The 13,843-nt window shown below is 33.3% G+C and overlaps 1 protein-coding gene across 1 annotated transcript in view; it reads left to right on the top strand.

Annotated features, from left to right (window-relative positions):
* LOC127104362 (uncharacterized) overlaps positions 1–11,790 on the top strand; it is a 34,890-nt gene extending 23,100 nt beyond the window's left edge. Inside the window, exon 3 of the mRNA XM_051041543.1 lies at positions 11,634–11,790. Within this exon, the coding sequence (XP_050897500.1) occupies positions 11,634–11,790 (157 nt within the window). The remainder of the gene's footprint in view (positions 1–11,633) is intronic.
* The last annotated feature ends 2,053 nt before the right edge of the window (positions 11,791–13,843 follow it).

Genomic DNA, 13,843 nt, shown 5'->3' with positions numbered 1-13,843 from the left:
TGACGAATACTGGATCAATGCCATGCAAGAGGAACTTGAGTAGTTTAAGAGGAATGAAGTATGGGAGTTAGTTCCAAGACCTGAAGGGACCAATATCATTGGTACCAAATGGATCTACAAAAAAAAGTCTGATGAGAAAGGAGTAATTACTAGGAATAAAGCAAGACTAGTAGCTCAAGGATATACTCAAGTTGAAGGGGTTGACTTTGATGAGACGTTTGCTCCTGTTGCTAGGCTTGAGTCCATCAGATTGCTGTTAGGTGTAGCATGCATTCTGAAGTTCAAACTGTTCCAAATGGATGTGAAGAGTGCATTCTTGAATGGCTACTTGAATGAAGAAGTCTATGTGGAACAACCTAAAGGGTTCTGTGATCCTAACCAACCTAAGCATGTGTACAAGTTGAAGAAAGCCTTGTATGGGTTGAAGCAAGCTCCTAGAGCATGGTATGAAAGGTTGACTGAATTTCTTACCTCAAATGGATACAGAAAAGGTGGGATAGATAAAACCCTGTTTGTGAAAGATGAAGAAGGGAAAATCATGATTGCTCAAATCTATGTGGATGATATAGTCTTTGGTGGAATGTTAGAACAAATGGTAAAACATTTTGTTCACCAAATGCAATCTGAGTTTGAAATGAGTCTGGTTGGGGAACTGACTTATTTTCTTGGAATGCAAGTCAACCAAATGGAGGACTCTATGTTTCTCTCGCAAAGCAAGTATGCCAAAAACATAGTTAAGAAGTTTGGTATGGATAGTGCTAGGCACAAGAGAACTCCTGCTCCTACTCATCTAAAGTTAACCAAAGATGATGGAGGGCCTAGTGTTGATCAATGCTTGTATAGAAGCATGATAGGCAGTCTGCTATACCTAACTGCAAGTAGACCTGACATTTCCTATGCAGTTGGAGTGTGTGCTAGATACCAAGCATAGCCCAAAGTGAGCCACTTGAATCAAGTCAAAAGGATTCTCAAGTACATCAATGGGACTTGTGACTATGGGATGCTGTACTCACATGGTTCTGAACCTGTACTATCTGGGTACTGTAATGCTGACTGGGTTGGGAGTGCTGATGACAGAAAAAGCACATCAGGAGGATGTTTCTTCTTGGGAGACAATCTCATATCTTGGTTCAGTAAGAAGCGGAATTGTGTATCTCTGTCCACTGCAGAGGCTGAATACATAGCTGCTGGAAGCAGTTGTTCCCAACTGGTTTGGATGAAACAGATGCTCACTGAGTACAATGTCACTCAAAATGTCATGACGTTGTTCTGTGATAATCTCAGTGCCATCAATATTTCCAAGAATCCCATCCAACACAGCAGGACCAAACATATTGACATTAGACATCACTTCATCAGAGATCTGGTGGAAGACAAGGTGATTACCTTGGAACATGTAGCCACTGAACTCCAACTGGCTGACATATTTACAAAGGCTCTGGATGCTATTCAGTTTGAAAACTTAAGGGGCAAACTGGGAATATGTCTCTCTGAGAACTTATAGCAACCAATGATGTTTGGGACGTATTGTTTAATATCTTTGCCTATTAAACAATTGGAACTATGCTCTGATTGGTCAACAGATCATAGATATGCCACTTGCAACAAGTGTGGCAACAAGATGTTAAGGAGATATCCTAACGTGAGGCGGCCTATGCACCTGCAGGAGTTCAAGGACATTGTTCATGCAGGAGTGGTTCTGGATGTCAGACACAAAGTCATGGCATCTGATATGGCGGTACCTACTGTAAAGCAAAAGTGGGTATTTACTTGATCAAAGTTGTGAAGCAAGATCAAGTGGGTGCTAACTTTGTTGAAACTGTGAGACAAAACCAAGTCTGTAATTCTGTCATTTGTGTGTAATTCTATTTTTTTTCTGTGGTCTGTAATTTAAAGTGTTGCTTTGGCAACATTTTTGACAAAAAGGGGGAGTAACAGGTGATACCCCAGGACAACAGATTAGTGTGTTGAAACAGATATTCATGACAGATTCAAGATCCCCTCCCCTGCAGCTGATGTGTGATGAAGTTTTTACCTAACTTCCATATGTGTGAGTGTGCTGCCACTCTGAGTGTATTAGCTACACTCTGAGTGTATTAGCTAGGTCTATTTCCTGCTAGATGTGTGATTTCCGCTGCTATGAACTCCGTTATGGGGATCAAAGTGTTTTAGCCAAAAATTTGCCAAAGGGGGAGTTTGTAGGTGTTTAATTGGCTGCATTGTATGGTAAAACACTAGCTGGATTCTAATGTCTTGACTGATGTCATGACATGGTGTGAAGGTGTGACTGCATTGTAGGTTAGAATATCTAACTGTACTCTGATGTCTTGACTGATGTCATGACACACTTGAGTAGTTTACTGCAGGATTAGCTAATACAAGATTTGTTGAATGTCAAATTGGATGTGGTGACATTCATCCCTGTCAGCAAATACTGAGGAATAGAACAGTTGGTGTTCTGTTAGAACTCAGTGTTTAATTCCAGTCTGGTTATCAAGGAAATACCAGACCTGGCATAAGGCCTACTGTGTGAATGTCAAACTGGATGTTATGACATTCATCATTGATAGCATATACTGAACAATAAACAGAGTGGAGTTCTGCTACACTTCAGTATATTTCTTAGTCTGTTCTTCAAGAGTAAAACAGAACTGACTTAAGGCTAAATGTGTAAATGTCAAATTGGATGCTTTGACATTTTTTATTGTAAGCTGCTACTGTATAATGGACAGGTTGGTCCTGTACAGTTCAGCAAATTATGTACAGTCTGTTTTCAGGAAAAACAGACTTAGCATATGGTCCTTGATGTCAAGCTGAATGTTGTGACATTCACTCCTGACAGCATATGCTATATTGTAGGTTGTTTAGTTTTCTATTTCAGCTTTTTCTCAGGCTATTCTTCAGGGATTCAACAGCTGAGAGAAAATCCAGGAAAACAACAACCAAGCTACATTTAATGAACCTAACAAATAGCCTATTTGTTAGTAACCTAGATGTGGAATTTAGGGGAACTCGCGTGACCTTAAATTCAGGAGAATACAAGTGCAAAGGCCCAAGTACTGCAATATAAAAGGAAGTCGTTCCTTCATTCAAAACTGGGGATTTTGAGGCGTGAAGATTTAGTGTGTCCATCATACTTCACTGCTGTATTTTTGTGAGTCTTGTATTAGACATATCTTGTAAACCAAGCTGTTATCTCGTAGATGATTGCTTTGGTGTAGGGTGTTCATTAAGTTGTAAGTGTTGTGTCACTCTAAGCTTTTAAGCGTGAATGCTGTGTATCTTGATTAAAGCTGTTAAGCACAATCAAGAATTGTTTGAAGTGTGACTTCAAAATTGTCTTTAATATTGATTAAAGGTAGTAATCACTGAGGTGATTGAGGGGGAGTGAGTAGGAACTCTGATCTTAGTGTAAGATTGAAATTGCATTGGGTAGGGATTAAGTGAAGAGTTGTAAACGGGTGAGTTTAGCTTTGAATTAATACTACTAATAGTGGATTTCCTCCCTGGCTTGGTAGCCCCCAGACGTAGGTCATGTTGGACTGAACTGGGTAAACAATTACTTGTGTTATTTACTGCACTTACTTTTAAGTTCTGCATAATTCTTGTTTGTGCAGATTTGGATGTCATAACAACCCGTGTGACATCGAAAGTCTGATAACTAGAATTTCATGGATATCCGGTTCCCCTATGGGACTTAAACCTACTTTTAAGAACCATCACCCGTATGGGACTCTAACCCACCTAGGGTATCTTTCACCGTATGGGACTCTAACCCACATAGGTTTCCACCTTTCCCCCATGTCCGCCATGGTTGGGGCTTAAACCCAATTGAGGCTCGAATCATTGGTCCCACATCCCAATGCTTACTCATCTAAGCATACCACAAGAGATGTGTACCACCACAGAAAAACACACATTCTGAATACATGATCGGTTCCATAACCATTGGTTCCACGAACCATAACAAATTCATCAATCATAGGTGACTTCATTCACCATAATACACAAATAATAATATGGCATGTTCCATACAATGCGTCTCATTCTTAATCATGGCAACAATTCGTCCACGACCTCACATAAGCGTCGTACGAATGAATACCGTATCCTCGTACATGTATCTCACATGTTCCATAACCTAGATCATATTTCTAAGTTATTAATCACGTCATTCTCCTAGATTTCCTCACTCATCTTTGTAGAGTTTTAATCATGTTACTTCACCTTTCACATAACAACAATATTTAATTTTCATCATGATAAAATTCATGGCATTTATAAATCACATAATATTTTATAACATGGAACAATAATAATAGCCCTTTACGTTATCTTTCTAACGCATCCGGCCGTGTCCAAAACGGAGTTACACCACTCAATTAATTCATTAATCTATCTTAATCAAGATTTAGATTAATATTTATTCATTGCATAAGCATTCAACAACAACCTCTCTAACCTAGTGGTAAGGCATGTACAGTTTCAAGGAGGTCCTGGGTTTGAACCTCATTGGTGACAAATTCTGCACAGATATAAAATTAAATTTTGTTTCAGTGTTAACCGATTAACTCTGAAAAAAAGGGAAAAATTCCAATTTCAAATTAATTCTCTCAGTAACTTCTTTCCTTAAATAAATCCCACGACCACTCTTGGTGATTCCATATGAGAGCATTAATATATGATTTTTGGGAACATTCTCGATTCTACTCGTGTCATTAGAGATCGTGCAGTGGAGGTTCAGTTCCACGCGTAGCGTGTAGATGGATACTTGGAGTGGTACCTTACTGTATCACACCCTTGCATCATTCCACCTGGGTAACATGACGATGATGCTAAAGATTCTCATGCTGGGAGACCTTCTGATAACATGTCGCCACCTCCACTGCCTCCACATGGTGCGGATGACATTCAACGCATGTAGATGGTAACAATCATTATGGATAACCTCATGGGTTTGGTAAACCTAGATGATGAGGTTTATACTTTGGCATCGCATGCAACACACTTAGCCTGTGGGGGCCTATTTAGAAATTATTATCATTTCTATATTATTTGTATATTATATGTATTATTACTCAGACTTTTGCATCATAATTTTTATTAGATAACATTTTGTCACTTCCATCAGGATAACTTAACATTTGACAAATAACACAACACATGACAATTAACATAACTTTAGATAGACAATTATATAACTTAATAAAACAATAATAAATAACAAAACTTAAACCCTACGAGATAATTTTGGACATCTCAACATCTTGATTATGTCGTCGATGGATCTAGAAATTTTTGCATCAAACTCGGTCAGTCCCTTAGTTAACCTACGATGATATGTTATCCACATAACCTTCAAATCTTCATCATTCTTCAACTCAACACAATTGTATTTCACTCTTTCACCAGTATCAATCCATGGTGCAAGAAACTTGATCTTACTCACCTTTCTGTTTTCGATATCGGACAACATATTTATTCAATTTGGATCTCATAAGAGTGAGATAGGTGGTTCTTGTGGGAGCCCAAACTCAATAGAAGGTTTCACCCCATTGAAACACATTTCTGCCGTAAACAAATAGTGAGACATTGTAAGATGATTTTCTTAATAACGTGTGATCCTAATTTATACAAGTTTGGATTCATTCTGGACCACACAAAATGGTCGGTGCAATGACACTCGTACAAAACTATCGGCAAAATCTCAATCTTTGAAAATACACTACCATATTTTTTGCACATCTTCTAAAAATTTGGTATTTGCAAAAGGATTTTTAAAAAGTCGGTACTTTTGAACTACCAATTTTTTTTACGTTTTGCAAAAAAATCAATACAACAAAGTGGATTTTAAAAAATTGATAAGTTTTTTCACACACCGGTTTTTTTTTAAAAATTGTATAATTACTTATTGGATTTTTTTATTTGTATTGAATTTTCATTTGTTCTACCAGATTTTTCGTTCAGACTTTTTGACAAAATTTTAACAACGGTAATATGGATATTATGGAAAAATGAAGGGTGTCAAGTCAAATTTTAAGGGTAACAGGATAAAATCTCAATTTATTGAATTTTAATAGTTTTAACTCTATAATATTAATCCTAAGAGTGTGTTTCGATGAGGTAATTTAATTTTTTAACAGAATTTAAAATTTTAAACAATTTAAATTATTTAATTGAAACTAATTCTTTTGTTTGAAAGGAGTATTAAAATGATTCATTGTCATATCTCTGAGGTCATTTTTATAAACTTAAATTTTTTAGACAAATTTAAAATATAAAAAGTAGGAACAATTTGCAACTTTTAAAAATTTGAAGAAACTAATTTGTAAAATTTGATAATATTTAAGGATTTATTTTCAATTTTTGAAAAAATGGAGGTGAATTTAAAATTTTAATAAAATATGAAGACCATCTTACAAAAATTAAAAACACAATAATAAATAATTTAACATTTGCATTATATATAGAATGAACAAATAATTTAAATTTTTTTATATATTGGTATCATTTAAAATTTCTTAAATTTAACTTTAATAAAATATTACATAAATATATATCATTTTAACTATTATTCATATTTTTTATCTAAAAAATAAATTTTGATCAAATTATTTTCAATTCTTTAAAAAAAGAAGATAAAAGGGATGATGTACTAACCGTATAAATTTATTTTACACTATCAATCAATAACGACCATGCATCCCACCAAATGAGACTGAAAATTTTAAAATACTGATATGACATAATAAAATGATATATTTTTTATTGAATGATAATATAAAAAGAAATTTACTGTCAGTACATCACCATTAAACTTAAAAAAATTACTTCCGGGTTTATTAAAATAATTAATTCAAAGAAATTCTATAATTATTTAATGGAAACAATCAGCCGCCACTTCCACTTCTTTCTCATTCTATGTTTGTTATTTGTCTGATCTAAAAGTGGTAATCTTTCAATTTTTATATATTTCTTTTTGTTATAACACATTTTAATTTACTGTATATAAATTGAATTGGGTGTAAAAAAAAGTCTAAACTGAGATACCTCTTAGACCGCCTTTATCCGGTTTTTTACTGGTTTATCGGTTTTTTCTCCAATTTTTTGACAGAGAGGTTTGTGTACATGATTAAACCGGATGCAGGTCTAATTCTCAGTTTAACCGGTTAATTTGACCGGTCCGGTCCGGTTTTTTAGACAGAAGGAAAGTAAAAAGGAAGCGTGAAAGTGAAAAGTGGAGTAGCAGTGGGCCCACAATGGTCAAGACCCAAGACTACATTTATGATAAGATAGTAAAGTTGTTAATTAATGTTTAGACCAAAAAAATCCCAACAAGAACGCCACGTCACCAGCCGTGTAGATCATTTTCTATTTTTCCTCGTTTAAGGAATCCTATCTCCGGTGACAACCACAGTAATAACGTTCCGGATGGATCTAGATATTTTTATTTCAATATTTTCCGTTTGAATCAAAATTGGCGTCTCTTGCTACTCAGTCAACGGTCAACACTCCGTATTGTATGTACCTATTTTCTTCCTAAATTAACTAATTCTTCAATTCTTAATGTTAAAGATTATTAAATTTACAATTTAATATAATAGTAATAACAAAATCTTTATAAAAATAGTAATAAGAAATAGATTAAAGATGTTGATTTTTAAAATTAAATGTTTGTGAGAAATTATTCATTTAATATTTTTAATAATAAATTAATTATCTCCTTACCTTTAAGTTCATTTTATTATCTTTATTTTTAATACATTTTTAAAACATTATTACAATAATGGGTGAGGAGCGGTGGAAAAAACTAGTTTCCATTGGAGACGGAGTTGAGTGATCTCACTTGCCTAAATTGCGATGTTTATGTGTTATGAAATTATGATTCAAATTATAATTCGTTTGAAAGAAAGAGACGATAAATATAAAAAATTATTTTTTATTAAATAATTTAATTGCTAAAATTTTATTTTAAAAATGAATATGTGGAATGTCACGAATTCGAACTCGCGCATTTATATTTGAACATTATCAATTGAGTTGTTTAACGAGACAACAAAATCGATCTTTGACCAGGGCAAGCAGATCCACGGTGCATGGCCTCAAATTCAAAATAAGAGTTAAAAATTTTATAAAAGATAATAAGTAACATATAAAGTGTTTGAGTCAAGTTTTGTTCTTGCCCGTTTAAATTTTTATTTTATAATTTTGTGATATTTAATGCATTTTTATTTTATATCTTCAAGTATAAATGATTTTTTAATATAATCTTTCGAAATTGATAGTGAGTCATCAAATCAAGTTTTGTTCTCAATAATTATTTATTATAATTTTTAAATTTAAATATTATCAAATAACTATTGCAGAATTTTTTAATATAATTTTTATAATTAAATATTAAAAAAATTATCAAACAACTATTGCAGAATTTTTTTTTTAAAAAAAATCGAAAATAATCAATAATTCAAAAAAAAATACCAAAATAACCAGTTTTGCAAGAGGATGCGCCAGATGAATTGGCGCATCCCCTAACCATGAAGAGGAGGCGTCAATGCTATTGGTGCATGCATTGACCCTCATGAGGAGACGTCAATGCTCCTAGCGCCTTAGTGCAATTTGTAGTGTGGGCGTCAATCCCTATGGCGCCTGCATGTGATGCTCCACGCTACAAATTACACTAAGACGCCAGGAGCATTGGCGCCTCCTCATGAGGGTCAATGCATGCGCCAATAGCATTGGCGCCTCATCATGACGGAGAGGAGTCTCATCATGAGGAGCCCAATGCATGCGTCAATGCTATTGGCGCCTCCTCTTCATGCTTAGGGGGTACACCAATTCATCTGACGCATCCTCTTATAAAATTGGTTATTTTGGTATTTTTTTTAATTATTGATTATTTTTCGTTTTTTTTTAAATTAGTTATTTAAAAAAAATCAACTATTACATTTATTATTAAATTTTTATGATTAAATATAATTCATTATCATCCGTGGAAGTGGATCTTTAACGAATATTTTTGTGTAATACTCTCTAACTCAATATATTTATTTGATTTCATTGCATTGATGGATGCAATGGCAATATAAAATTCACATCTCCTTCCTCAATATATTTTTATATATTTATCTCTCTTTTAATTCTTCATTATCGAAAATTTGCCTCCCACATACCAGCCGCTGCACTCCGCCTCCGTCGGTGCTTCTCTTTGAATATGGCAAAGTGACTTTCTCCTCTCCTTCTTTTAAAAAAAATAACATAAAAAAAATTTTAAGTTATTTACTCAGTTTTTATTAGGAATCAATTTTTATGATTTGCCAAATATAATAAAAATTGGGATTAATTACTATACACTGTCAGGGTAAAAAGATTTACACTATCGATTCATCACCCTCACCCGTTTGTATTATTTTATAGGTTTTTAAAATAAAAGTCAAATATATTTCAATATCCAACGTCTAAAATTAACTGACGGTGTAAAATCATTTTAACCTGTCAGTGTATTTCAATTAAATCCATAAAAATTCTAAAATTGAAAGGTTAATATTTGCATTGAGAGTCCAACTATTGAGATTAGTTAAAGTCTACGGTAACAATGTAAGAATGTATTGATCACAATAAGGATGGATAAAAAAAGTTATTTGGTGAGATAAAAAACATATGTTATGATTATGATGCACATATACTAAAATAACGACATACTGTAATTAATTAATAAAGTGAATATTAAGTCCAAATTCAAATTTAGAGAAATAATTATTAATTTGTATTTATTTATCTCCTAAACAAACATTATATTTGATAAACCAGATAATTATTACAAAAATAAATAATTATTTTAAGATAAAAAATGTGAGATTACCAAAATATATAACTTTTCAGAAAAACTTGAAGATGCTTCAACATATTTTTTAGTTATAAAAAAATTAAAGAAAATGTTAATGAGTGTTTTAGAGGTATTTTCAAAGATCTGAAAGGATTTTTAAAAAAATAAAAATAGGTGCAGTATTGAAAATTAAAATAATTATTCATATAATATATGAAAACTTTCAATAAAAAAAATTAAATCACAAGAGAAAAAACATCAAGATTGTCAAGAACTTTGTGACCTCCTAAAGGGCTCTAATGTCCGATTCCTCTTTAGTGTTTGCCTATGCAAACTATAGCGTGCAAGAAGATGATAAACCTGAGAGGTCAACGAAAAAGGTCAAAGATTGAGGAGAAGAAGAATCTCTATCTCAACTCGAGAAAGAGATTCAGTCGAAAGCAGACTCACAACTTTTTCCAAGCAACACAATTTCTTACAAAAAATATGGCGACGGATGAAGTGGGGGAGAAAATGCAAAAGGATGAGATAGTAACAATTGAAGACATCTTTGGAGGTTTACAAGTGTAGAAGCCACAAGTGGGGGAATTTGAGTGTCTGGAATTCATCTTATAAGAGGGAAAAGAACAAAGAATTGCACGTCCTTGGAAGAAGGGTGTTATAGTGAAGATGTTAGGTAAGAGAATCGGTTTCAAGGCTCTGGAAAATCGACTAAATCAACTACGGGTGAAACGTGGAACTCTGAACATTATCGACTTAGGGCAAGAATATTATCTCATTACTTTCTCTAACAAAGAATATCAATGGACTGCACTTATCGAGGGCAATGGCTCATTTATGTTCATTACCTCATTGTGAGGGAATGTAAAGCATTTTTTGTCTGAATTTTGAGACCATTGATCAAGTTGTTGTATGGATCTGAATCTCTGGATTTCCCATCAAATACTATGATCATCATGTTCTTTCCTTCGTATGGAATCATATTAGAAAGATTGTGAAGGTTGATAAAACCACCATATACAGAGAAAGAGGGAAATATGCACGCTTATGCGTTCAGGTCAATTTGAACAAATCATTGCTTGCAATGTTTTCCATTAAAGGAAAGCATTACAAAGTGGAATACGAGGGCCGACATATGTTGTGTCTCGAATGTGCTAGATACGGTCATGAAACTGTAGGGTGTGTACACAAATTGCAAGCAGTTATAGAAACACGTAGAAAATAAGTATAATAGAAGAAAAAGCAAGGAACGAAAATATGAATGTTGAACATAATGTGAAACCTTGGTCTGTGGCACAGAAGACCGGGAGGAACGGAAAGAGAAAAGGCATGCAAGATCAATCAGGAGTCTGAATGATTCAAAGAGAGCACGGAAAAAAGTAACAAGCAAGTGATGAGGTCAAGCTTCACATTATTACATGAAGAGGAAGTTCCAGGAGTAGTGGAAGAAGAGAATTGGGTACAAAATCATGCAGATTAGTCAAGCTAGTAAAACATGGAGGAATTAAAGGAAATGGGAGTAAAAGAGGTAATAGAAAGTGTGCACGTGGAAGGAAAGAGGACACAACAAAAAAGGAAAGATAGTAGAAAAGTTAACAATCATAATAATAAGCTGGAAATAACCTCCAAGGGTATAGTCAAGGATAAATGGGAAGCAATATGTGGCAGGGTCAAAGGCACATTGGATAAATTTCTAGCGGATTTGGAACAATGACCAAGGTCCAAAGGCATACAACAACAAAATTGGGTTGCTTATAGGAGATTTTGAACTTGGGAAATTTACTAATAGGCCTTTTTTGGATCTGTATAGCACTAAGGTCCATCTTTCAGTGGATCGAATTGAATCTGATATGATTATGGTTGTCACTGAGTCAGAAGTTCAATTAGAAGATAATCGATTGGCGGAAGAGGATTACAGAATGGAGAAACCAAAAGCTAAAGGCGATTCCAAGGATGAAGATGAATGAGATATGGTGTTGGTGGAGGAAACCCCAAGTCAGCAACAAGGTAACTAAACTGTTAACTCAATTTCTTCATGATTGGGGATCTAAACAAAAAAATTATATGGAATTGTCGTGGTGCGGCGAATAAGGCTTTTTTAAGGGTTTGCAAGAATTATACCAAAATATCAAATTCATTAAATGCAGTAACATATCAAATTTATTAATGCAGCAGAATAAAAACACCATTTAACATAACAAGTCTTAACACCAAAAGAATAATGAAATAATTCCAAAACATCTTCGAGAAAACATAAACTGTAACAAACAACTCGTCCCCAATGTTACATATTAGACCTCAACAAAAACTAAATAACTTGGAAAATAGTAAAAGAATGAATAAGCCTCAACGCCATCCTCCAACTCAAAAGCAACTACTCATCTATCTGATTATTTGTACTCCAAGAGAGTACATAAAACTAAAAAAAAAAGTAAATAGGGGTGAGAATACGCTCAAAATATGTTAACGGTGAAAAACTAATAAGGGATTGTACACACAAAACATCAACAAGATCATGTCATTCACATCTCTCACTAATCATTAACATATTTATAAAACAATCACAATCATCACCAATTCATAAGTAGATATGTATATGTGATATACTCATCTCCCCGTCACTAAATGCATGTGGTACCAACCTATTCACCAATTGGATGTCAGAGTTATGTTATTAAACAAGCTCATCACCAATATTTAGACATCAGAGTTATATTATTGATTTAGACTCATCACCAATCCTTATCTCTCATATACATGATGCATGAAAATTCCATAACAATGTAATATGAAAACCATCACCAATAATTTTTATTTGAACCTCATTATTTACCATAATGCAACACCATATGATAACATCACCAATATACATATAAACATATCAATACATAACAATACATCACCGACAATTTGAAGGTGGCAAGAAACACAAGAAAGGGAGGTTTGAATTGGGTTTCTAAAAACAAAAGCTTTTCCAAAACCAACTCAATCAAGCAAAACACAAACAAGAAAAATAACAAAGTTATTTTTATACTGGTTCACTGTTAACGAAGCTACCTTCAACATCCACCCTACCAAGGTGATTTCTCCTTCTCAAGAAGGACTTAATCCATTATAACCAACGTCTGATTACAGACACCACAAAGACAAACCATCTCCTTCCTCAATATATTTTCACATATTTATCTCCCTTTTAATTCTTCCTCGTCGAATATTTGCCTCCCACGTGCGAGCCAATGCACTCCGTCGCCTCCGATGCTTCTCTTTGAATATGACAAAGTGACTTTCTCCTCTCCTTTTTAAAACAAAAGGGAAACATAACATAAAAAAATAAAAATAAAAATTTAAAGTTAGTTACTGGGAATCAATTTTTATGATTTGCTAAATATAAAAAAATTCTAAAATTGAAAGGTTAATATTTGCATTGATAAACAGTCCAACTATTAAGATTAAGTTAAAGTCTACGGTAACAATGTAGCAATGTATTGATCACAATAGGATGGATAAAAAAAAGTTATTTAGTGAGATAAAGAACATATGTTATGATGCACATATACTAAAATAACGGCATACTGTAATTAATTAATAAAGTTATTGAACTCAAGTGAATATTAATTGCAATTTCAAATTTAGAGAAATAATTATTAATTTGTATTTATTTATCTCCTAAATAACCATTATATTTGTTATATAAGATTAAAAAAAGTGAGATTACCAAAATATATAACTTTTTATCCTGAAAAACTTGAAGATGCTTCAACATATTTTTTAGTTATAAAAAAATTAAAGAAAATGTTAATGAGTGTTTTAGAGGTATTTTCAAAGATCTGAAAGGATTTTTTAAAAAATAAAAATAGGTGCAGTATTGAAAATTAAAATAATTATTCATACAATATATGAAAACTTTCAATAAAAATAAATAAATCACAAGAGAAAAAACATCAAGATTGTCAAGAACTTTGTGACCTCCTAAAGGGCTCTAATGCCCAATTCCTCTTTAGGGTTTGCCTATGCAAACTA

This window comes from Lathyrus oleraceus, chromosome 7, assembly GCF_024323335.1.
Source record: "Lathyrus oleraceus cultivar Zhongwan6 chromosome 7, CAAS_Psat_ZW6_1.0, whole genome shotgun sequence".
In the NCBI taxonomy this organism is placed as follows: Eukaryota; Viridiplantae; Streptophyta; class Magnoliopsida; order Fabales; family Fabaceae; genus Lathyrus; species Lathyrus oleraceus.
This window is presented reverse-complemented; position numbering and strand designations above follow the sequence as displayed.